Source organism: Macrotis lagotis, chromosome 4 (genome assembly GCF_037893015.1).
Source record: "Macrotis lagotis isolate mMagLag1 chromosome 4, bilby.v1.9.chrom.fasta, whole genome shotgun sequence".
Classification (NCBI taxonomy): domain Eukaryota; kingdom Metazoa; phylum Chordata; class Mammalia; order Peramelemorphia; family Peramelidae; genus Macrotis; species Macrotis lagotis.
Window position 1 is genome coordinate 42,236,493 of NC_133661.1, and position 24,897 is coordinate 42,261,389.

Sequence of the window (24,897 nt, forward strand, 5' to 3'; positions counted from 1 at the left end):
TTTATAAGTTAATTGAGTATGTGTAGGTTGACTTTAAGCCAAGTCTGATGAGAAGAAGATTCAGGTGTTTCTCATCTGTTCCCTTTTTCCCCCTCTGTTACCATCCGTTATTTTTGTACCTCTTAGTGTAATGAGATTTACCCCCATTCAATCCCCTCCCTCCTCCAGTCTCTTTCCTGTCCCCCTTTTTAAGAAGGTAATGTTTTTTAGATCATTCTATCTAAGTCATAGAATATTCTGAGTGTCTGTCCCTTCTAATTCTGTATATTCTATAAAATAGAGTCAAAATTCCTGAGAGTTATTAGGGTCTTTTTCCCAAGTGGGGTTAAATCCAGTTACATCCCATTAGATAGCAGTCTCATGGATAGGTCATGAAAGTCCATCATTTCTGGCTAGGTGTATTCTCTCTGTTAGATTTACACTTCTCAAGATTTATGAGAATTCCCCCCCATGCTGGGATATAGCCAGTTTCAACTTACTGGATTGCATTTTTTTTTCCTTTTACCAAACCCCCCTTTTTTTTTACTTTTTCAAGTGTCTCTTGAACCTCCTGTTTGATGACCAAATTTTCTGTTTAGCTCTGGTCTTTTCATCAAAAATTTTTGGAATTCTTCCATTTCATTAAATATCCAACTTTTCCCTGGAAGAGAAGGTTCAGGTTTGTGGGAAAGTAGATTCTTGGCTGCATTCCAAACTCCCTTGCTCTTCGAAATATCTCATTCCAGGCCCTTCAATCCCTTAATGTTGATGCAGCCAGGTCCTGCATGATCCTTAATGTGGCTCCTTGATATTTAAATTCTTTCTTTCTGGCTGCTTGCAGGATTTTCTCTTTTGTCTGATAGTTCTGGAGTTTGGCCACAACATTCCTTGGTGTTTTCATTTTAGGATCTTTTTCTGGTGGGAATCGATGTACTATTTCAATAACTACTTTACCCTCTCATTCCATGATATCAGGGCAGTTTTCCATCACTAGATCCTATAATATTAGGTCCACACTTTTTTTCTCTTCAATGTTTTCAGGAAATCCTATAATTTTCAGGTTGCCCCTCCTCAATCTACTCTCGAGGTCAGTGGTTTTGTTGATGAGGTATTTCACATTTGCTACTATTTTTTTTTCTATTTTTTGATTTTGTTTAACTGACTCTTGCTGTCTCATGGGGTCATTAGTTTCTGTAGACTCCATTCTTTTTGAGGGGGAGGAGTTTTCTTCATTAACCTTTTGCAACTTCTTTTCCAATTGGTCAATTCTACTTTTGAAAGAGTTTTCCATTTGATCATTTGAGGTTTTGAGAGAATTAATTTCTTTTTGCATTTGCCCATTTGAGGATCTGAAAGATTTTTTCTCATTTTGTATTTGTCCAATTGTAATTCCTAAAGTTTTGTTTTCTTGTTGCAATGTATTATTGTCTCTCCCAAATTTGTAAGCTCCTTCCTTATTTCTTCAAGGAAGTCTTTTTGTGCTGAAGACCAGATTGTATTCTCCTTAGAGGTTCCAGGTCTCTCTGAGTTAGGGTCTTTCCCTTCCAAGAATTCTTCTATGGATCCACCTTTCCGCTCACCCTTCTTCATTTTGTTAAGACCTGAGTTGGGGAGGGGCTATTTCCCGGACCTTGGGATCGCTAAAGGCTTTACTCACTGAGTGCAGTTTCTTTGGCTGACCAGTAGGAGGTGTTGGTTGCTTTCCCTGGAGTGTGTGTGACCTTGGCTGAGGCCTTCTCCCTTTCCTTGAAGGGAGGAGTTGGAGCTATTGAATTCTTTTACCTTCCATCAATGGTGGGCTTTACCCTGGCCTGAGGTCATTCCTCAGCTAGGCTGGTTCTTCTGCTCACACACCTGGGCCTGAGGCAGAAGTAGTTTGCATTTGTTTGTTAGGGAAGAAGTCTGAGTAGTAATGGGACTCAGACCAGAGGAGCCCAGGGATGTGTCCAAAGCCTTCCTGCTCCATAACTCTCCTGGCAGCCCTGTCCAGGATCTCCTGGGGGACAGCTCCAACACCAGCACCTGCGCTCCCCTGCAGACTCACGCCCCCGCAGTCCAGCCCCACCTCTGATGCAGCAGGTCTGGCTCTTGGGTCATCATACTCCCTGTTCCAATTCAGCTGGAAATCTGGTTGATCCGGGGCTGATCCTTCCTCTTAGCCCAGACTCACCCACCCGAATTTGGCCAAAGCTGCTGCTGGAGACAAATCCTGAGGTAGATGTTCTTTCTCCTCGCTTTACTTTCTGGGTTTTGTGGGTCAGATTTCTTTTAAGAGGTTTGTTTCATGTGATAGCCGGGGAAGAGATCAGGAGACTTTAGAACTGTGCCTGTCTTCTCTCCGCCATCTTGGCCGGAAGTCAATTCTTCACATTTTCTTACAATCTCCTTCTTTGTATCTAGGTCTTGTATTCATTTTTATCTTACTTTAATAAACAGTGAAAATAAGCTACTTCTCTAAAACAATTTTTTGCCAGAATGCTTTCCATTTTCTCCAAAGTTTTACTAAATTATGAATTCATATCACAAACATTTTTCAAATATGAGATTTCTATATTTCTTTGGCTTTATAAATTCTGTGTATACTCTTTTTCACTGATCTACCCTTCTATTTCTTAGTACCACATAGTTTCAATTATTACTATCTTATGATATAGTTTAATGTTTGTTAATACTAAATCTTCTTTCTCTATATTTTAATTGTCCTTTGACATTCTAGACTTTGTTTTCCCAATGATATCTTTTCAAATTTATTAAAATAATTTTTGATAATTTATGATTACAGTAAATAAATAATCTTCTGTAAAATGGTCATTTTTATTATATTGCTTTGCCTACCAATGAACAGTTAATATTTTCTCCAGACATTTAAATCTGATTTTATTTGTATGTATTTTTAAAAAATTTTATTCATATAATTTCTGTTTTGTCAGGTATATTCCCAAGTATTTTATTCTGTCTTGAATTATTTAAAAGTGCTATTTATTACTATCTCTTCCTGAAGATGTTCTTTGGTGATATACAGGAATTCTGATTATAAATGTAGGATTACATTATATCATGCTACTTTGCTATAATTTATCAATTGTTTCAACTGACTTTTTTGTTGAGTCTGTGGGATTTTCAAAGTATTTCTTCTTATTATTTGCAAAAAGATAGTTTTATTACTTCATTCCATGTTCTGATGCTTCCTTTTTCTTATCTTATTGCTATTGCTAGGATTTTCAACTAAATATTGAAATAACATTGGTGATAGTGGGCATCCTTTTTTTCTACTTGATTTTCCTTGGAATGCTGTTAACTTATCCCCATTACAATTAATGTTTGCTGATTGTTTTAGGTAAATACATTTTTTTTAGGTTTTTGTAAGGCAAACAGGGTTAAGTGACTTGCCTAAGGCCACAGAGCTAGGTAATTATTAAGCGTCTGAGACCGGATTTTAACCCAGGTACTCCTGACTCCAGGGCTGGTGCTTTATCCACTACGCCACCTAGCCGCCCCTTGGTAAATACATTTTTAAATACATTTATTTTGAGTTTTACAACTTTTCTCCTAATCTTACTTCCCTCCCCCCACATTCCAGAAGGCAATTTTCCAGTGTTTACATTGTTTCCATGCTATACATTGATCCAAGTTGAGTGTGTTGAGAGAGAAATCATATCCTTAAGGAAGAAGCATAAAGTATAAGAGATAGTAAGACCAGACAATAAGATATCAGTTTTTTTTTTTTTTCCTGAATTAAAGGTAATAGTCTTTGGTCTTTGTTCAAACTCCACAATTCTCTCTGGATACAGATGGTATTCTTCATTGTAGACAGCTCCAAATTGTCCCTGATTGTTGCACTGATGGAATGAGCAAGTCCATCAAGGTTAATCATTACCCCCATGTTGTTGTTAGGGTATATAGCGTTTTTCTGCTTCTGCTCATCTTGTTTAGAATCAGTTCATGGAAATCCCTCCAGGCTTTCCTGAATTCCCATCCCTCCTGGTTTCTAATAGAACAATAGTGTTCCATGGCATACCTATACCACTGTTTGCTAAGCCATTCCCCAATTGAAGGACATTTACTTGATTTCCAATTCTTTGCCACCACAAACAGGGCTGCTACGAATATTTTTTGTACAAGTGATGTTTTTACCCTTTTTCATCATCTCTTCAGGGTATAGACCTAGTAGTGTTATTGCTGGATCAAAGGGTATGCATATTTTTGTTGCCCTTTGGATGTATTTCCAAATTTCTCTCCAGAATGGTTGGATGAGTTCACAGCTCCACCAACAATGTAATAGTGTTACATATTTCCCACAACCTTTCCAACAATGATCATTACCATTTCAGGTCATATAGACCAGTCTGAGATGTGTGTGGTGGTATCTCAGAGAAGCTTTAATTTGCAAGGAAAGTAAATACATTTATATCAATATAAGAAAAATCCATTAATACCAATATTTTCAACTGTTTCTAAATAAGAATTCATGATTTATTTTACCAAAAGTTTCTTCTGCATCTACTGATATAATTATAGAATTGTTTAAAAACTTTTAAACTGACAAAATAAATTATGTTAATATTTTTCTTTCTGTGAAACCATCCTTACATTCTAGTTAAAAATCCTACTTGGTCATAATATGTGATCTTTGTAATATTGTTGTATTCAATTGGTATTTTATTTAGGATAATTGCATCTATATTCATTATTGAAATTTTGTCTAGAATTTTCTTTGTTTTTGTTTCTCCTGATTTATGTAGCAGTATCATATTTATTTCATAAAAATTTTGGTATGACCCCTTCTTAGCCTACTGTTCCAAATAATTTACTTAGTAGTGAAATTAATTGATCTTTAAATGCTTGCTAAAATTTGTCAGTCCATATAATTCTGGTATTTTTTTTTCTTGATAGCTCATTTATGCCTTGTTCAATTTTTGTTCCTAAAACAGGTCTATTTAGATATTCTATTTCCCCTTTTTGTTACTTTTGGTAGTAACACTTAGATTTTTAAATTCATTTGCATATACTTGGACAAAATAACCACTTATAATTCTTCGAATTTCAACTTCATTAATGGTCTGTTCAGTCTTTTCATCTTTTGATACTAGTGATTTGCTTTTTTCATCTTTTTAAAAAATTAATCAATAATTTATTTTTTTCATTAAAATCAACTACTGCATTTTTATTTTTAATTTTTTTACCCCATCTACAAATAAATGCAAGGTTCAGCATTTACTTTCAAAACTTGAGCTCCAAATTCTCTCCCTTCTTCCCACACCACTCCCCACCATTGAGAAATCAAGTCACTTGGTGTAGGTGAAATATACGTAGCCACGAACTACATAAGAACAATAATCATTTGGTAAAACTAAATACAAACCCCCACCCACCCAAAGAAAGAGAAACCTCAAGAAAAACAGAGAGAAGGAAAAAATGTGCTTCAGTCTGTAGTCAGAAACCATCGGTTCTTTCTTTGGGATGAACAGCATTCTTCATCTTAAGTACATAGAGAAATTGCTTCAATATTCTTTTTTCTCACAGTTGTCATTGCAAGTTATATTTCCCTCTATCCTATTCCCCGAATCCCCATTTATACTATTCTCTCCTTTCTTTCTGTCCCTCCTCAAAAATGTGCTGTATCCTTTCCCATGATTTTCCCTCTCTTCTATCACCTACAACCCTCCCTCCCCCTTTCCTCTTTCTCCCATCTGTTTTTTCTCCTCTTTTCCTCTAGGTTAAGAAAGATTTCTATACCAAATTGAGTGTGTGTATTATTTCCTCTCTGAACCAGTATTTATTTTAGATTTTTGCAAGACAATGGGGTTAAGTGGCTTTTCCAAGGCCACACAAGCTAGGTAATTATTAAGTGTCTGATGCCAGATTTGAACTCAGGTACTCTTGATTCCAGGGCTAGTGCTCTAACCACTGTGTCACCTAGCCGATCCTCTGAGCCACTTCTGATGAGAGCAAAGGCTCACTCACTTCCCTCTCACCTGCTTGCCTTCCACTCCATTGCAGAAGCTTTTTCTTGCCTCTTTTATGTGAAGTAACTAAGCCTATTCTACCTCTCCTTTCCTTTTCTCCCAGTACATTTCTTCCTCACATATTAATTTCATTTTAAAAATATATTATACCTTCAAATTCAACTTTCTCCTCTGCCTTGTCTAAAAAGGCTCTTTGTAACAACTATAACTGAGTTATCACTACAATCTTCCCATGCAGGAATGCAAGCAGTTCAACATCATTAAATCCCTCATAATTTGCCCAACCAGTACAATCTCCCTATGCTTCACCTGAGTTCTGTCCTTGAAGATTAAACTTTCTGGCCAACTATGGTCATGTGAACAGGAACATTTGAAAGTTCCCTATTTCATTGAATGTCTAACTTTTCCTCTGAAAGTATTTGTTCAGTGTTGCTGGGTAGTTGATTCTTGGTTGCAATTTAAGCTCTTTAACCCTACAAGACCTCAATATAAAGGCTGCTAAATCTTGTGTTATCCTGACTGTAGCTCCATTATATTTGAAATGTTACTTTCTGTCTGCTTGTAATGTTTTTTACGTGACTTGGGAGTTCTGGAATTTGGCTATAATATTTTTGGCAGTTTTCATTTTAGGATCTCTTTCATGAGGTGCTCAGTGGATTCTTTCTATTTCTATTTTACTCTCTGCATTTAGGATACCAGGGCAGTTTTCCTGAATTATTTCTTGAAAAATGAGGTCTAGGTATTATTTTTTTTTGATTAGGACTTTCAGGGAGTCCAATAATTTAAAAATTATCTTTTCTGGATCTGTTTTACATGTCAGTTATTATTCCAATGAGATATTTCATATTTTTATAGTTTTCATCCTGTTGTTTTTGTTTTATTGTTTCTTAATTTCTCACAAATTCATTTTTCATTTGAAGGAAGTAGTTTCTTCAGAGAGCTTTTGTATCTCCTTTTCCATTTGACCAATTCTGCTTTTTAAGACATTCTTCTCCTCATTGGTCTTTTGGGATACTTTTACCATTAGACTCAAACTAGTTGTTTAGATTTTATTTTCTTCAGCATTTTTGGTAATTCCTGCCCCAAGCTATTGACTTGGTTTTCATGATTTTGCCTTATCTCTTTCCAATTTTTTGTCAACCTCCCTTACTTGATTTTCAAAATTTCTTTAAGTTCTTCCATAACCTGAGTCCAATTTATATTTTTCTTGGAGACTTTGCATGTAGGGGCTTTGATGTTGTCATCTTCTGACTATGTATTTTTATCCTCTATAGGAACAAAGTTATTGTCTATGGTTGGACATTTATTTTTTTTATTTTTTAGGTTTTTTTATAAGGCAAATGGGGTTACGTGGCTTGGGCAAGGCCACACAGCTAGCTTATTTTTATTGTGTCTGAGGCTGGATTTGAACCCAGGTACTCCTGACACCAGGGCCAGTGCTCTATCCACTATGGCACCTAGCCACCCCTATGGTTGGACATTTATTTCATCTGTTATCTCTCCAGTCTATGACTGGATTTTAACTCTTTGTTAAGGTAGAGCTCTGATTTCAGTATAGAGGATACACTGTCCCTAGTTTTTAAGGTTTTTGTAGCTTTCAGGGACACCTCCAGGGACCTCATTTCATCCAAGGTCATTTTAGAGCCTCTGTATGCTCTCCTGATCTATTCTATGGACTCTGGATGACCATAATTTCTCCTTTCTGCCTATGAACTGTGAGAAGTGTCCCTGCACTGCTAAGGCTGTAAAACTCCTTTCCCCTGATACTGGGGCCCCCGATTGTGACTTGGATCTGAGTGTGAGAAAAGCAACAGAGTTTTGTCTCGGGGATAGCAAAAAGACCTCTGCAATCACCCCCAAACCCTTTACCATCCTTGTGCTGAGAAATTTGGAAACACCTAATGTCTAACACCAGCCCCCCCCCCCAATCTCCCTGGGCCTGCTCCTTGGTCCTCTGGGACTGGATCTGCACTGAGGCTTGTGCTGGACTAGAGTCTGTTCTCACTTTAACCTACAGAGTTTTCCAGCTGACCTTCCAAGTTATCCTTGGTAATTTCTGGACTGGAAGTATGAAAACCACTTCAGACTCAGAAGCCCCCAGGTGTGCAGGAAAGTCAGGGGTTGTTCCTGGATGACTAGTGCCAGTTTCCTCCAGAATAGCCCATGCTGCACTGAGGATCTTTTCTAATGCCATTATAAGAATTGTTTTGTGATGTAAAATTATTTTACCAAGTTTTTTGTGGATTATGCCTCTCTAGAATTTGATTAGAGTCATTATTTAAAGGTATTTTGTGTGGTCTGGTTGGATAGTTTTTGGGAGTTCCTGCCTTAAGCTTGTCATCTTGGCTTCACCTTAACTATTTTCATTTATTAATTCAATGGGTTTCTTCTATGCAATATTATTAAATCTCACTTTAAGTTTTAAGATTTCCATGTTAGATTTAAACTGGGGATTCTTTGTTCTTTTCCTAGTTTTTTTTTAATTTCATGTTCAATTCATTGGTTTGCTCTTTGTTTCATTGATAAAAACATTTAAAGATATAAATTTTCTCTGATTATAGTTTTTTGATGTGTGCCATAGTTTTTAATATGTTGCTTTATTATTATAAATTTTAATGAAATTGATTATTTATGTGATTTTTTTCTTTAACCAATTCATTCTTCAAAATTAGGTTGCTTAACCTCTGTCTAGTTTTTGATCTATATTTCTGTGATCCCTTAATATGATGTTTATTGCAGTGTGATAAGAAAAGGATACTTTTAATATTTTTACCTTTAGCTATAAAATGTTTATGTCTTAGTATATGGAAAAGCTTATCGTAAGCCCTTGAGAAAAAAAAATATTCTTTTTTATTCCCATCCAATTCTTTCTAGATTTCTATTATATCCCATTTATTTGAAATTCTATTTACTTCCTTGATTTCATAATTATTTATTTAATAGATTTATCTAGTTCTGTGAGGGGAAATTTAAAGTTCTTCACAGTTATTCTACCTGCAGTTCATTTATTTTTTCTTTGAAAAATTTTGATACCAGAGGATTGGGTATATATAAGCTAAGTATGCATTTTGCTTCATTGTCTAAGGACATTTTCACAAATTACAGTTATGGCCTTTATTTCTTTTATTGTCTATTTTAGGCTTAACTTTGCCTGAGATCATGATTCCTACCTTTGCCTTTTTTGTATCAGCTGAATATAATAAATTCTTCTCCAAACCATCTTAAATTTGAGTGTCTCTCAATTCTTAAATGAGTCTCTTGTGAACACATATGGTTGGATTTTGATTTTTAATTTATTCTTTTATCTGTTTCTGTTTAGTGGCTGAGGTCATTGTATTCACATTCAGACATATAAGGACTATTTCTGAATTTCCTTCCTAATTTTTACTCACTATTGTCCTTCTCAGCATCCCTATTACTTTGTCCTTCCATTCCTTTTTCTAGGCACACTCCAAGAGTCCCTCCTTTATCCTTTCTCCCATCCTTTCTAGGTTCTTCTTCTAGGTTCCCTAGACTTCTTATTTCTTTATAAGTTGAGAAGATTTTTGTACTCTTTTAGGTGAATATGCTCTTCCCTCTTTGCTGAAATCTGATCAAAGTAAAATTCCAGCACTATCAATTCTCTATTTTCACCTGCTTCTTCTGTATTATTTTTCCCCTCATATGTCATTTTTTGAGAATAATTGATCCTTTTTACCTTTCCCTACCCATTTATGTTTTTGAGAATGACTCCATCCAACACAACTCTGTCCATCTCTTTTTTAAACTACCCTAATAATGATGACAGAATTAAGAATATTGGAGGCAGCTAGGTGGCACAGTGGAAAGAGTACCAGCCCTGGAATCAGGAGGACCTGAGTTCAAATCTGGATTCAGACATTTAATAATTACCTAGCTCTGTGACCTTGGGTAAATCACTTAACACTTGCAAAAAACAAAACAAAAAAAGAATATTGATAACATTTTCATATATAAAAAGAATTTTGATTTTAATGAGTTTTTAAATTGGCTTTTAATCTTTTCTTTCTATTTCTTCTGGACCTTTTATGTAGAATTTTCCATTGACTTCTGGTCTTTTGTCATAAATACCTGAAACTCTTTCAGTTAATATAGTCATTTTTTTAAAAAAAATCCATGAATATGCTCAATTTTGTTAGATAAATTATTCTTTTATGTAATCCCAGCTGTTTTCCTGTTTGATAATATTCCCAGACCTATTGTCTTTTCGTGTAAAAGTTTTAGGTTTTGTAAAATCTTGATTTTATAACCAAAATATTTAAATCACTTTTTACTTACTGCTTGTAAATTTTCTCTTAAAAATTTGGATACTATAGTATTGATGTATATAGATGACCTCAGGGAATTTCGAGTCTAATCTCTTCACTTTATAGATGACGAAACTGAAGTTCAAAAAAATATATGTATTGACCCAGGTCACTTATGTAGTAGGTATCAAAGGAAGTGTTGGAATTCTTACTTAATGTAAGAATATTTCTCTGAATATTTCCTTGGGGTCCTGACCTATAAGCAAGTTCTATTTTCCTAAAGTCCTTAGTGTACTTATGGCACTTAATTGTTTCTTTGGCATCCTTCCCAGGAAATCACCTTCCAGATCTCAAGTGGCACATTGTAGTATATCTCCTTCAGGCCTAGTGCCACCCTTCTCTTTAAAGAATGGTTTATTATTTGTTCCTTATCAGATTATCCTGAAGATGGCATTATAAAAATCATATACTATGTTCTCCCTGAACATTGTTTTGGAATTGACTGAAGTCCTTTTTGCCTCCTTTCCCATAATGCTAGGAGCTCAATTTCAGAATAAAGAATCTTGGATCTTTCAGATTGAAAAAAAATTCCCAGGTGAGCACCCCAGGACTATGGATTTTTATGGAATTTATTGAATTACAATAGTTATAATTGCTCTAACAAGAGACTAGTATACACTACACCCTGATTGATAGGTGATGGATTCAAGATGCAGGATGAGACATGTATTTTAGGTGGACATTGAGAGAGTTTATTTTACTTGCTTTTGTAACTTATAAGTGATTATTCTTTTTTTTTTGAAGTGGAAAAGAAAAAAAAGGACTTAAGTTCAATTCACAGTTTTTCTTTGCGGCTTTACTTGTAGCTACTTTGACATTATTATCTTCTTCTGAGTTCATGTCTTGATCTTCCCTGGTGCAATAGTAGCTCTTTACTGGTCAAATTTTGTTGTTGTTGTTTGCTCGTTTTTTTCCAGTTCATGAATTGACTTTGATCTTTATATTAGTTTTCGACTCTGCACCTAAATTAAAGTGGTCACTCTCCCATGTTTCAGGTGTTTTTTTTTAATTTGCTGCAGCTATTTCCCTAGCTAGTGATAGAATTCTGTAAATTTTTGGTGCTTCCTGGTTGATGTGTTTCAATCTGAGGTGTGGTCACTCCTCTCTTAGACTGGTCTCTGGAATAAAACAGATTCTGTCACTTGGTGTCAGCAAAGGTTTCCCTGAAATCCTTTTCTTTTTGACTAGTGATGTGACCCTCCTGCTGTGTAGAACTCTCAAGACTGGAGTACCTCCAAACTCCCAGAATGAGAGCTAACAAAATTAAAATGTCCTTGGAAAATGTTTCATAATAAATACAAATAAACTACATCATTAATAATGTTAATGAAAAGTTTTCTATACCTATGTATGGCCCCTTTGAACTCATCACCATTTCTTTGACAGTAAGGTAACTTGCATTAGTTCCATTGTTGAAGTAAGCTGTCTAAGTCTAAGTCTTAAGTTTATTTGGGGGAGGGAGTTTTTGCACCAAAGTTTTTTTCAGCAGTATGTCTCACAAAATTAATATTTGCACTCTCTCCCTGAATCAAAATAGGTGGTTAATATACATATTTTAATTCAATTAAATAAATTGATGAGCAAAAGCCTATATTAACTGTGGAATTTGGTTCTGTTTTAAAATGGCATGAATAATGAGGCACTATTATTAAGCTATTCTCTAAAACTTTATTGTAAATAATCTTTGTGCACAATAAGATATGGTGCAAAACAGATTTTACAAGATAAACAGAAAGCAGGATAGGGAAAAAAGTACTCAGTGGGAAATCAAAGACTCTGAGATATTTTTCCAAATTTTTAAGCATTTTTATCTAAATATTTGTGTCCCAACTGCTACCTCTTCTACCCTTCCTTTCTTTCAATTTCCTGGGATGGTAAGCAATCAGGTATAGATTATTCACATGCAATTATGTAAAACGTTTACATATTAGTCATTTTGTACAAGAAGACTCAAACTTAAAAAAAAATGAAAAGCAATATGATTCAGTCTGTATCACTATCAGCTCTTTGTAGTGCTGAGAATCATTGTATTGCTGAGAATAGGCAAGTAGTTTGCAGTTTTCATCAGCTAGGTGCTACAGTGTTCTATCCACTCTAACTTTGGAGCCAGGAGGAAGGAGTTTGAATTTGAACCCAGAAACTTAATTCTTAACTAGTTATGGAAACTTGAGCAAGTTATTTGACCCCAATTGCCTCTCCTCCAGGACCCTCTTCAGTCATCCTGATCCACATGAAGGAGAAAGTGAGTCTGTAGTTTACACAGCATCCCCCTCACTCACATCCAATTTACATGCTTTTCATGGCATCACCTCCATGATGTCATGGGATTCTTCGAAAATGAAGGACAAACATTATTGTTGTTAAAGTGTGCAAAGGTCTCTTTGTCGTATTCATTTCACTATATATGAGTTCATGTAGGTCTTTCCAGGTTTTTCTGGAGTCATTCTGCTTGTCATTTCTTATAACACAATAATATTTCATTATAATAATATACTACAGCTTATTTAGTTATCCCCCAGTTGATGGGCATCCCTTTGATTTCCAGTAATTTCCAAAATTAATTCATCAAAAAGGTGCTATAAACATTTTAATATAAATATTTCCTTTTTGATATCTTTGGGGTATAGACTTTGAAGTGTTTTAACTGGACAGTTTGATTGCCCTTTGGGTATACTTTCAAATCACTCTCCAGAACACTTGAATCAGTTTGCAACTTCAACAGTGCAATAGTGTCAGTTTTTCCATATCCCTTCTAATATCCAGCATTTTCCTTTTTTGTCTTAACATTCTGATTGATGTGAAGTGGTACCTTTGAGTTATTGTAATTTTCATTTCTCTGATCGAGAGTGATTTAGAGCATTTTTCATATAATTAAAGATATCTTTGATTTCTTTCACCAATTATCCATTGAGAAATGACTTGTATTTTAATAAATTTGATTACGTTTCCTATATATTTGAGAAATAAGGCTTGTATCAGGCATACTTGCTCCAAGAATTTCCCCTCCTTTTTTGTCTTTTAATTTTGTTTGTGAAAAACTTTATAATTTTATATCAAAATTATTCACTTTATATCTCATGATATTCACATTCTCTTTTCAGTTTCGAATTTCTTCCCTTGTCCTTATATCTGACAGGAATAATATCCCACAATCTCCTAATTTGCTTGTGATATCACCCTTTATGTGTATGTTACGTACCCATTTTGACATTATCTTTGTAAGTAGTGTGAGATGCTGTTTTCTACCTAGTTATTGCCATACTGCTTTCTAGTTGTTACAAAAATTCGGATCTATGGATTTATCAGAGACTAGATTGTTTTAATCTTTTACTCTAATGTAATTCGTGCCCCAGCTATTCCATTGATAAAGCACACTAATTTTTAGCCTGTACCAGATCATTTTGGTAGCTACTTCTTTATAATACACTTGGAGATATGGTGTAACTAGACATCTTCTTTTGCACTTTTCCATTAATTCCCTTGACCTTGAGCTTTGGTTCTTCCAGATAAATATATTTTTTCTAGCTCTATACAATAATTTTTGATAGTTTGAGTGGTATGGCCTTGAATACATAGATTAAATGGAATCATCATTTTTATTATATTGCCTTGTTCCACCCATGGGAAGTTAATATTTTTTCCAGTTGTTTAGATCTGACTTTACTTGTGTGAAAAGTGTTTTATAGATGTGTTCATATAGTTCCTGAGTTTGTCGGCAGATAGTCTCCCAAATTTCTTATATAGTAAACAATTTGGTTAATAGAATTTCCAATTCTTTCTCTTGTTGCTGTTCATTGTTGGTAGTATATAGACCTGTGTAGAATTTATAGGATATTATTTCGTTTCCTGCAACTTTGCTAAAGTTGCTAATAATTTCAAGTAGCTTTTAGCTGGTTTTCTAGGATTTTCTAAGTATCACATCATGTCCTCTGCAGAGGGCTATTTTTATTCGCTCATTGCCTATTCTAATTTCTTTTCTTTTTCTTCTTATTGCTATTGCTAACATTTCTAGAGCAATATTGAATGATAGATATGATAATGGCCATGCTTTCAGACCTGATTGCATTGGGAAAGCTTCTAGCTTCTATTCATTACAGATAAAGCTCGCTGAAGGTTTTAGAGGAATATTACTTAAAATTTTAAGTTATAATCCATTTATTCACATAAGCTCTAGTGATCTCTAAATTTATTAATTTCTTTTTCTTTTCCAATTTTTCCCCCTAATCTTGCGTCCATAACCCACCCTCACAGAAATTAGTTTGTCAGTCTTTACATTGCTTCCATTGCATACTTTGATCTAAGTTGAATGTGATGAGAGTGAAATCATATCATTAAGGGAAAAAATAAAGTATGAGCAAAATTACATAATAAGAAAGTGGATTTTTTTTTAAATTAATGGTAGTTTTTGGTATTTTTTTCAAACTCCACAATTCTTTCTCTGGATACAGATAGTATTCTCCATTGTAGACATTGCCAAATTGTGCCTGATTGTTGCACTGATGGAATGAGCAAATCCATTAAGGTTGATTATCACCTCCATGTTACTATTGGACCACTCAATTTTCTTCTGGTTCTCCTCACCTCTGAGCTCTAGTGTTTTTAAATAGTAATGGGTGCTACATTCTAATCAGAGACTTTTACTTTATCTATTGAGATAATCAAAAGATTTCTTTTTTGTTTTAGTAATATGTTCAATTATGCTGATTCTTTTTCTAATATTAAACGAACCCTATATTTCTGTTTATAACTCTTGCCTAATCAGAATATACGATCCTTGTGATATATTGCTGTAATTTTCTCACTAATTTTTAATTTAACATTTTCATATCACTTTTCATTAGGGAAATTGTTCTATAATTTCTTTCTCTGTGTTAACTATCTTCTTCACAATCAGCACCCTTTTTGTATAATAAAAGTAATTTTGTAGGTCTGAGTCTTTGCCTATTTTTCCAAGTAGTTTATGTTTTATTGAGATTTATTATCCTTTAAATGTCTGATACAATTCACTTGGGAATCTATCTGGCTCTGGCTTTACTTTCTTTGGGAGTTCATTGATGACATACTCAAATTTTTTTATTGCATTATTTAAGCTTTTAATTTCTTCTTTCTAATAATCTGGGTAATTATATATTTGTAAATATTCTTCCACTTTATTCATATTATCAAATTTTTAGTCATATAATTGGGCAAAGTAACTGTAAACAATTGTCTTAATGTGCTTTTTATTGGTGGTTAAATGAGACTCTTTCATTTTTATACTAGTAAATTGACAATTTTATTTTTTAAAAATCAAATTATTTTTAGTTCAGTGGTAATCTTGCTTTCAGGTTTATTAAACTCTCCTTTGATTTTCATGATTTTGAATTTTTATTGGGGATTTTTAGTTTGCTACTTTTATAGCTTGTCTAATATTCCCATTTCATTGATCTGCTTTTTCTCTATTTATTTGATGTAAGCAATAAAGCCTTTAAAATTTTCCTCTAATATCATTTTGTCTACATGCAGTAAAGTTTGGTATATTGCCTCATAGTTGTCTTTTTCTATAAAAATGAAATTGTTGATTTTTTCTATGGTTTCTTTTTTGATGTACTTGTTTCTTTGGATTAAATTATTTTACTTCTAAATAATTTTTAATCTATTTTCCAATATTAAATGCAGTTTTTATTAAATTATGAAAAGAATGTGATTACTGTGTCTGCTTTTCTGCATTTGGTTGTGAGGCTTAGGTTCTAATAGATAGTCAATTATATTTTTGTGTGTGTGCCATATACTGCTGAGAATAAAGCATATTCATTTCTATTCCCATCCATTTCTCTCCAGAGATACATCATATCCAACTTTTCCAGAATTTAATCACTCCCTTAATTTTTTTCTTGTTTATTTTGTGTGTAGATTCATCTTTTTCTGACAGGCGAAACTTGAGCTTTCTCTACTACTATAGTTTTTTATTATTTTGTTCTTCCTATGACTCATTCAAATTCTCCAAAAATTAAGATGCCGTACCATTTGATGCAAATCAATTTAATGTTGATATGATTTAATTGTCTATGGAGTTTTCAGCAAAATATAATTTCCTTCCTTCTCTCTTTTAATTACACTTATTTTTTGCTTTTAGTTGTCTCAAATTTCTTGCTTTCTTTTCCTTCATCTGACTGATAGTGGATTCTGCTTCAGTTCCTTAACTTTACACTGTACATTTCTCTCTGCTTCAAAAGTTTCTTGCAAACAACACATTGTAGAATTCTAATTTTTAATCCATTCTGCTGGCCATTTCCATTTTATAGGTGACCATCCAATTCACATTTATTGCTATGATAGCTAATTGCATATTTCTCTCCAAGCTATTTTTGATTGTTTATCCTGCCTCTTGACTTCTACCCCTTTTCTTTCTCACTGGTGTTTTCTTTCTTCTCACCAACTTCCCTAATGTACCCTCCCTTTTAACACCTTCCCATTCCCCTTCTACTATCCTTGTCCCTTTTTTGCATCTTTATAAGGTAGATAGAGTTCTATAACTAATTGAGTGTTTAAGTTCTTCCCTTATGGAGTCAGTTTTGAGGAGAGTAAGGTTTAAGGTTTGTCGGTCACCCCAACCCACATTTTTCTTCCATTAGATTAACTCTTCTGTGCCTCTTTTATGTGGAATAATTTATTCCATTCAATCTCTCTTCTGCATTCTGTGCAATTTTTCTTTCACATTCATTTATTTTGGTGGCTTTTCTTGAGGTATCATCACATCAATATTATCTTATATGCAACAACCTGTATTAACATATATTAATTCTAAATGCTCTTATAGCATTAAAGTTGTTAAAAGTTACACTTATCTTGCCATTTAGAAATATAAACAATTTAAGTCTATTGAATTTCTTATATTTACTCATTGTTCTTGGTTTTTTTTGCCATTTTTATGCTTCTCTTGAACCTTATATTTGGAAGTCGAGTGGTTTTATTCAGCTCTTGTCTTTTAATTATAAGTGCTTATAGGTCTTCTGTTTTGTCACATGTTCATTTCCCCCTAAAGGTTTATATTCAATTTTACTGCATAAGTGATACTTGGATGTAATCCTAACTCGTTTGCAGAACCTGAGATTAACACCTGACTTGCCATTTAAGTCTTTGTGACCTTGCTCAAGCAATCTCATAGAAACTCATATTCTCTCCTGTAAAAGTAAGAAGTTCGTCTCAGTCATATCTCAGGTTGCTTTTAGCTCTAGATCACTGGTATAAAATTTAATAATAATAATAATAATAATAATGTGCATCCTTCATTGTCAAAGAAGTCCACAACATCAGGGAGGTGCTGCCATGACAAGCACATGAATTGGATTCGAGTGGGGTGATGCTGTCCTAAGTCACCAGCTTCCCTTTCTTCTTTAGAGCCATCTGGGTCCAGTGACCAGATATGGATCAGGATGACTGGAGAACAACCTGGATGCGAGGCAACCAAGATTAAGTGACTTGCTCAAGGTCACGCAGCAAGTAAGTGTCAAGTGCTGGGGTGGGATTTGAACTCCTATTCTCAAGACCAGTGCTCTATGCACCACCTAGCAGCCCTAAAATTTTAAAATAATCTATTTATTGATGGAAAAACCAAGGTTCAAAGAGGCCAAGTTGATTTATTTAAGATCACACTTCTTAAAGGTGTCTAAGCTGCAACTCAAAACCATCTTTGGATTCTAAGAAAAATGGTTAGTTGTTACTCTTTCTCTGTACTATTCATGATAATCTCTTGCTTTTTAATCTACAGGGACTTGAATATTTATTGTATTTAATAAGAAGAATCAATATAAATAATCTAGGAGCAAAAATAGTCAAAGGCAAAACAATGGGACACAGGTGTAATGAAAAACAGAGGAAAGCAATTTTTTCAAAAAAGAAGAAAGCTTATTTTGGGGAAGTGATATGACTTAAAGAAGACATTGGAGGGGAGGCTAGGTGGCACAGTGAATAAAACACTGGCCCTAGAGTCAGCAGTACGTGGGTTCAAATCTGGTCTCAGACACTTAATAACGACCTAGCTGTGTGGTCCTGGGCAAGCCACTTAACCCCATTGCCTAACAAAAACCTAAAAACAAAAAGACATTGGTTAGGGAATGAATTTTGTCTTACTCTCTTTTGGGGCAGATGCTAATACTGGTATTTTCATTATGTGATTTCGTAGTTAATAACAATTTCTAATTTGTATATTTGCACTAAGTGCTATCTATTACTAACCCAAATATTTTTTGAATTTTAAAGGAAAATCCAAATTTTGCTCCTGGTAAAGGTCAGCTGACTCATTTATTATCACCTGAGGGAACATCTCCTTTTGAAGACATCTGCTGGTGGATCCAGGAGGCATCTTCTGGTTAAATGGCACTGAACAATTACTCACTGGTGACTGAATTTATCCTGCAGGGTTTCTCTGAAATACCTTCAAATCAGATTGCTTTTTTTTACATTTTCTTCTTCTTTTATGTCATGGCTCTAGCAGGCAATGCTCTCATTGTGATGGCAATAAGCCTAGATTCAGGTCTCCATAAACCCATGTATTTTTTCCTTGCCAACTTGGCCATCTTAGATATTGGTTGCACCACTACTGTTCTGCCCAAATTGTTGCAGATACTTTCAGGCAAGACATCCATCTCCTATGGTGGGTGCATGACTCAGGTGTATTTCCTTACATGGTTTTTGGGTTCTGAACTCCTGCTTTTTACAGCCATGGCTTATGATAGGTATGTTGCCATCTGCCACCCTCTCCATTATACCACCATGATGAGTATAATGGTTTGTAGCCTCCTAGCTGGTGGTATGTGGTCCATTGGTGCCATTAACACATCGGTACACACTGGCCTTATGGTACAATTAGATTTCTGTGGCTCAAATATAATTAAGCACTTTTTATGTGAAATCCCCACTTTGTTACAGCTCTCTTGCACCTCCACATATGTGAACAATATCATGATAGTCATTGCAGATGTATATTTTGGAGTGATTAATTTTATGCTCACAATGGTGTCTTATGGCTTCATCATTTCCAGTATCCTGAAAATCCGCACCAAGGAAGGTAAGAAGAAAGCCTTTTCTACCTGCTCCTCCCACCTCATCGTGGTCACCATATATTACACCACAATTATATACACATACATTCTCCCAGGCTCTGGGTCATCCATGGATAATGGCAAAGTAGTGGCTGTTCTATACACCACTATTAGCCCAACTTTAAACCCTCTCATTTACACTCTACGCAACAAGGATTTCAAAACAGCCCTGAAGAAAATGTTTCCATTCCCTAAATAAATAATTATCATTTCTCCACATGATTTGTTATCATTTTGTTTTTGAAATTTCAGTATAAAAAGATGATATAAAGAAGATATTTAGATTCTAGGAACCTCAGTTATTAGATAAATTAGAGTGATTTTCAATCAGAATCTCAGAACTAGAATGGATCTTTGTAATGAACTTGAGCCTCATCACATTCCTGCTCTACTCCTAGCTACTTTATTTCATTTTTACATTATACAACACTCTCTCAGTCTCATTAAATTTATTTATGTTTATCCCCTTACTGTTTTTTTTACATTGAATCAGTGTTGATTTTTATTTCACAGTATCTCTTTCATCATTTCTCTTTGTTTCATTCAAAGCATAGATACTGGATACTATCCTCATTATTTATATCAGTTAAAGTATATCTCATTACTATTTTTTTCCACTAATATCTTCCTTCCTTCTCCCATGCAATTCTGTCTTCAAAAATAACTATCCTAAAGTGCAGGTGTTAGCCATGCCATTTCATTAAAATAAGTTTTAGAAGATCCTTATGAGGGGCGGCTAGGTGGTGTAGTGGATAAAGCACCGGCCTTGGAGTCAGGAGGACCTGGGTTCAAATCTGGTTGCAGACACTTAATTATTACTTAGTTGTGTGGCCTTGGGCAAGCCACTTAACACCATCTGCCTTGCACAAAGATAAAGATCCTTATGACAAACTGTAAAAGAGAAGACAAATTCCTTATCCTCCAGGTCAAGGATATTTCCAGTCTCACTACCTAAAACCATATTTTTGTTTACTTTTTTTGAAGATTTTATTTATTTTGAGCTTTACATATTTTCCCCCAATCTTACTTCCCTACTCCCACCTCCCCACAAAGCAATCTGTCAGTCTTTACTTTGTTTCCATGTTATACATTGATCCAAATTGAGTGTGATGAGAGAGAAATTATATCCTTAAGGAAGAAACAAAAAGTATAAGAGATAACAAGATCAGATAATAAGATAACAGTTTTTTTCTAAATTAAAGGGAATAGTCCGTGAACTTTGTTCAAGCTCCACGGTTCTTTATCTGGATACAGATGGTATTCTCCCTTGTAGACAGCCCAAAATTGTTCCTGATTATATCATTAATGGAATGAGCAAGTCCATCAAGGTTGATCACCACCCCTATGTTCCTGTCGGGGTGTATAGTGTTTTTCTGGCTCTGCTCATCTTGCCAAGCATCAGTTCATGCAAATCCCTCCAGGCTTCCCTGAGTTCCCATCCCTCCTGGTTTCAAATAGAACAATAGTGTTCCATGACATACATATACCATAGTTTGCTAAGCCATTCCCCAGTTGAAGGACATTCACTTGATTTCCAATTCTTTGCCACCACCAACAGGACTGTTATGAATATTTTTGTACAAGTGATGTTTTTGCCCTTTTTCATCATCTCTTCAGGGTATAGACTCAGTAGTGGTATTGCTGGATCAAAGGGTATACACATTTTTGTTGACCTTTGGGGTAGTTCCAAATTTCTCTCCATAAAGATTGGTGGAGTTCACAGCTCCACCAACAGTGTAATAGTGTCCCAGATTTCCCACAACCATTCCAACAATGATCATTATCCTTTTTGGTTATACTGGCCAGTCTGAGAGGTATGAAGTGATACCTCAGAGAAGCTTTAATTTGAATTTCTTTCATAAGTAATGATTTAGAGCAGTTTTTCATATGACTATGGATTGCTTTGATCTCCTCATCTATAAATTGCCTTTGCATATCCTTTGACCATTTGTCAATTGGGGAATGGCTTTTTGTTTTAAAAATATGACTCAGTTCTCTGTATATTTTAGAAATGAGTCCTTTGTCAGAATCATTAGTTGTAAAGATTGTTTTCCAGTTTACTACATTTCTTTTGATCTTGGTTAGAGTGGTTTTTTCTGTGCAAAAGCTTTTTAATTTAATGTGATCAAAATCATCTAGTCGGTTTTTGGTGATGTTCTCCATCTCTTCCTTAGTCATAAACTGCTCCCCTTTCCATAGATCTGACAGGTAAACTAGTGTTTGATTTTCTAATTTGCTTATAGGATAGTTTTTTATGTCTAAATCCTGTATCTACTTGGATCTTATCTTGGTAATGGGTGTGAGGTGTTGGTCTAATCTAAGTTTCTTCCATACTAACTTCCAATTTTCCCAGTAGTTTTTATCAAAGAGAGAGTTTTTAATCCTGATAGCTGGACTCTGTGGGTTTATCAAACAGCAGATTACTATAATCATTTCCTGCTATTGCACCAGATAGTTTTGATGACTGATCCTTTATAATATAATTTTAGATCAGGTAGGTGTAATCCCCCTTCTTTTGCACCTTTTTCATTAAATCCCAGGAAATTCTTGACTTTTCATTTTTCCGTATGAAATTACAACTTTTTGTAACTCATTAAAGTAATTTTATGGAATTTTGATTGGTAGGGCACTAAACATGTTGTTTAGTTTTGGTAGGATTGTCATTTTTTTATTATATTTATTAGATATATATTATATTATTATATTAGCTCTACCTAACCATGAGCAGTTGATATTTACTTAGTTATTTAAATCTGATTTAATTTGTGTGAGAAGTGTTTTATAATTGTTTTCAAAAAAGTTTCTGTGTCTGCCTTGGCAAATAGACTCCCAGGTATTTTATATTGTTTATATTATGTTTATATTGTTATATTTTATATTTTATATTGCCTGAGGTTACTTTGAATGGGATTTCTCTTTCTAGATGTTCCTTCTGTATCTTGCTAGACATATATAAAAAATTTGAGGATTTATGAGGATTTATTTTATAACCTGCAACTTTGCTAAAATTGCTAATTGTTTCCAGTCATTTCTTGGATGATTTCTTGGGATTCTCTAGGTTTACCATCATGTCATCTGCAGAGAGTGAGAGTTTTGTCTTTTCCTTCCCAATTCTAGTTCCTTCAATTTCATTTTCTTCTATTATTGCTGAAGCTAACATTTCTAATACAATATTGAATAGTAGTGGTGATAATAGGCACCCTTGTTTCACCTCTGATCTTATTGAGAATGCCTCTAGCCTCTCCCCATTGAATATAATGCTTGTTGATGGTTTCAGATAAATACTGCTAATTATTCTAAGGAACAGTCCATTTATTCCTACACTCTCTAGTGTTTTTAGTACGAATGGGTGCTGTATTTTGTCAAAAGTTTTTTCAACATCTATTGATATGATCATATAATTTCTGATAGGTTTGCTGTTGATATAATTGATTAGCAGTTTTCCTAATATTGAACCAACCCTGTATTCCTGGGATAAATCCTATTTGATCATAATGTATTATCCCAGTAATAACTTGTAATCATTTTGCTATGATTTTATTTAAGATTTTTGAATCTATATTCATAAGGGATTTGGATCTATAATTTTCTTTCTCTGTTTTAACTCTTCCTAGTTTAGGTATCAGCACCATATTAGTTTCATAGAAAGAGTTAGGAAGAGTTCCATCTTCCCCTATTTTTTCCAAAGAGTTTATATAGAACTGAAACCAATTGTTCCTTAAATGTTTGGTAGAATTCACTTGTGAATCCATCCGGCACTAGAGATTTTTTCTTAGGGAGTTCAATGATAACTTGTTGAATTTATTTTTCTGAGATAGGGTTGTTTAGGTATTTAATCTCTTCATTTAACCTGGACAACTTATATTTTTGTAAATGTTCATCTATTTCACTTAGATTGTCAATTTTATTGGCATAGAGTTGGGTAAAATAATTTAGAATTATTACTTTGATTTCCTCCTCATTGGTGGTGAGTTCACCTTTTTCATTTATGATACTTTCATTTTAGTTTTCTTCTTTCTTTTTTTAATCAAATTGACAAGAGGTTTATCAATTTTATTGGTTTTTTCATAAAACCAACTTTTTCATAAAACCAACCAATTATTTATTAATTCAATAATTTTTTGCTTTCGCTTTTATTAATTTCTCCTTTAATTTTTAGAATATCCAATTTGGTATTTAATTGGGGATTTTTGATTTGTTCCTTCTCTAATTTTTTAGTTGCATATTTAGTTTATTGATTTCCTCTTTCTCTAATTTATTCATCAAAGCATTTAAAGATATAATATAGCCCCTGACAGCTGCTTTGAGTGAATCCCATAAATTTTGGTATGTTGTGTCATTATTGTCTTTATCTAGGATAAAATGATTAATTCTTTCTATAATTTGATTTTTGGTCCACTCATTCTTTAAAATGAGGTTATTCAGTTTCCATTTGGTTCTGGATCTATATCTCCTTGGACCAATATTGCATATGACTTTTATTGCATTGTGATCTGAGAAAGATGTATTCACTATTTCTGCCTTTCTGCACTCTCACTATCTAAAACCATATGTTTTCATCTATGCTTTTATAGCATTGTTTTTGCACATTTCATTTTCTACCCATCCCTGGTGGGTTAAAGGCAGTTAAGTGGCAGAGTGGAGAGACATTGGACCTGCAGTTAGGAAACCTGAATTTGAATTCTGAGATATCTATTAGCTTTGTGACCATAGGCAATTTCTGTCAACTTCAGCATCCTATATTAAATGAGGATAATATGGCTTGCCTTATAGAATCATTGTAAAAGTCTAGAAATATAGTAGATATATCATATGCCTTTTTTAATCTAAAAGAGTTAGATCAATATTTTGTTATCATTACTATTGATATTTTTCTGGGCAAAAAGTACTGGATTTGGATTCAAAAGAAATGGATTGAAAATCTAGCTGCAAAGGGAAGAGAACCAAGAGAACATTGTATCCATTAACAACTACACTGTGAGTTGATCAGCTTCGATGGATACAGCTTCTCCTAGCAGTTCAGATAGGTAGGACAATCCTAGGAGACTAGCTATGGACAATGTTGTCCCCAACCAGAAGAAGAAAAACAAAACAAAATAACAAAAAATGCCCTACAGAATCTGAACTTTACATTCAAATTTCTCTTGTGTATTTCTTTCCTATCTAATGATTTTTTTCTTTTCCCTAAATCCTAATTCCTCATATTAAAAATGACTAATCTGTAAATACATTAAACACAAATGTGCATGTGTAATATTCACCTGATTGTAGCTGAGGGGAGAGGAGTGGCAGGAGGGTGGAAGAAAATTATGTAACATAAAAATATTCATATGCATGTGGATGAATGATGAAAAACCATCTGTGCTGTGCAAATTTAAATCTTTTTTCTATTTGAAATTTTTTTGCATTCAATTTATTTTTACATTACTACAGTAGTATTGTTGTAAAAGTAAATGGAATCCCCTCTCCCTACACAAAGATAGAGAAACTGCAAGAAAAATAAAGTGAGAGAAAAAAAGAAATGTAGTTCAGTCTGTATTCAGA

The 24,897-nt window shown here is 34.1% G+C and overlaps 1 protein-coding gene across 1 annotated transcript in view; it reads left to right on the forward strand.

The window, feature by feature from the left end:
* The window catches only part of LOC141523044 (olfactory receptor 13A1-like), a 31,881-nt gene extending 12,329 nt beyond the window's left edge, over window positions 1-19,552 (forward strand). Inside the window, exons 2-3 of the mRNA XM_074236331.1 lie at window positions 17,651-17,752; window positions 18,512-19,552. Coding sequence (XP_074092432.1) covers window positions 18,626-19,552 — 927 coding nt within the window. The 5' untranslated portion in view covers window positions 17,651-17,752; window positions 18,512-18,625. The remainder of the gene's footprint in view (window positions 1-17,650; window positions 17,753-18,511) is intronic.
* The last annotated feature ends 5,345 nt before the right edge of the window (window positions 19,553-24,897 follow it).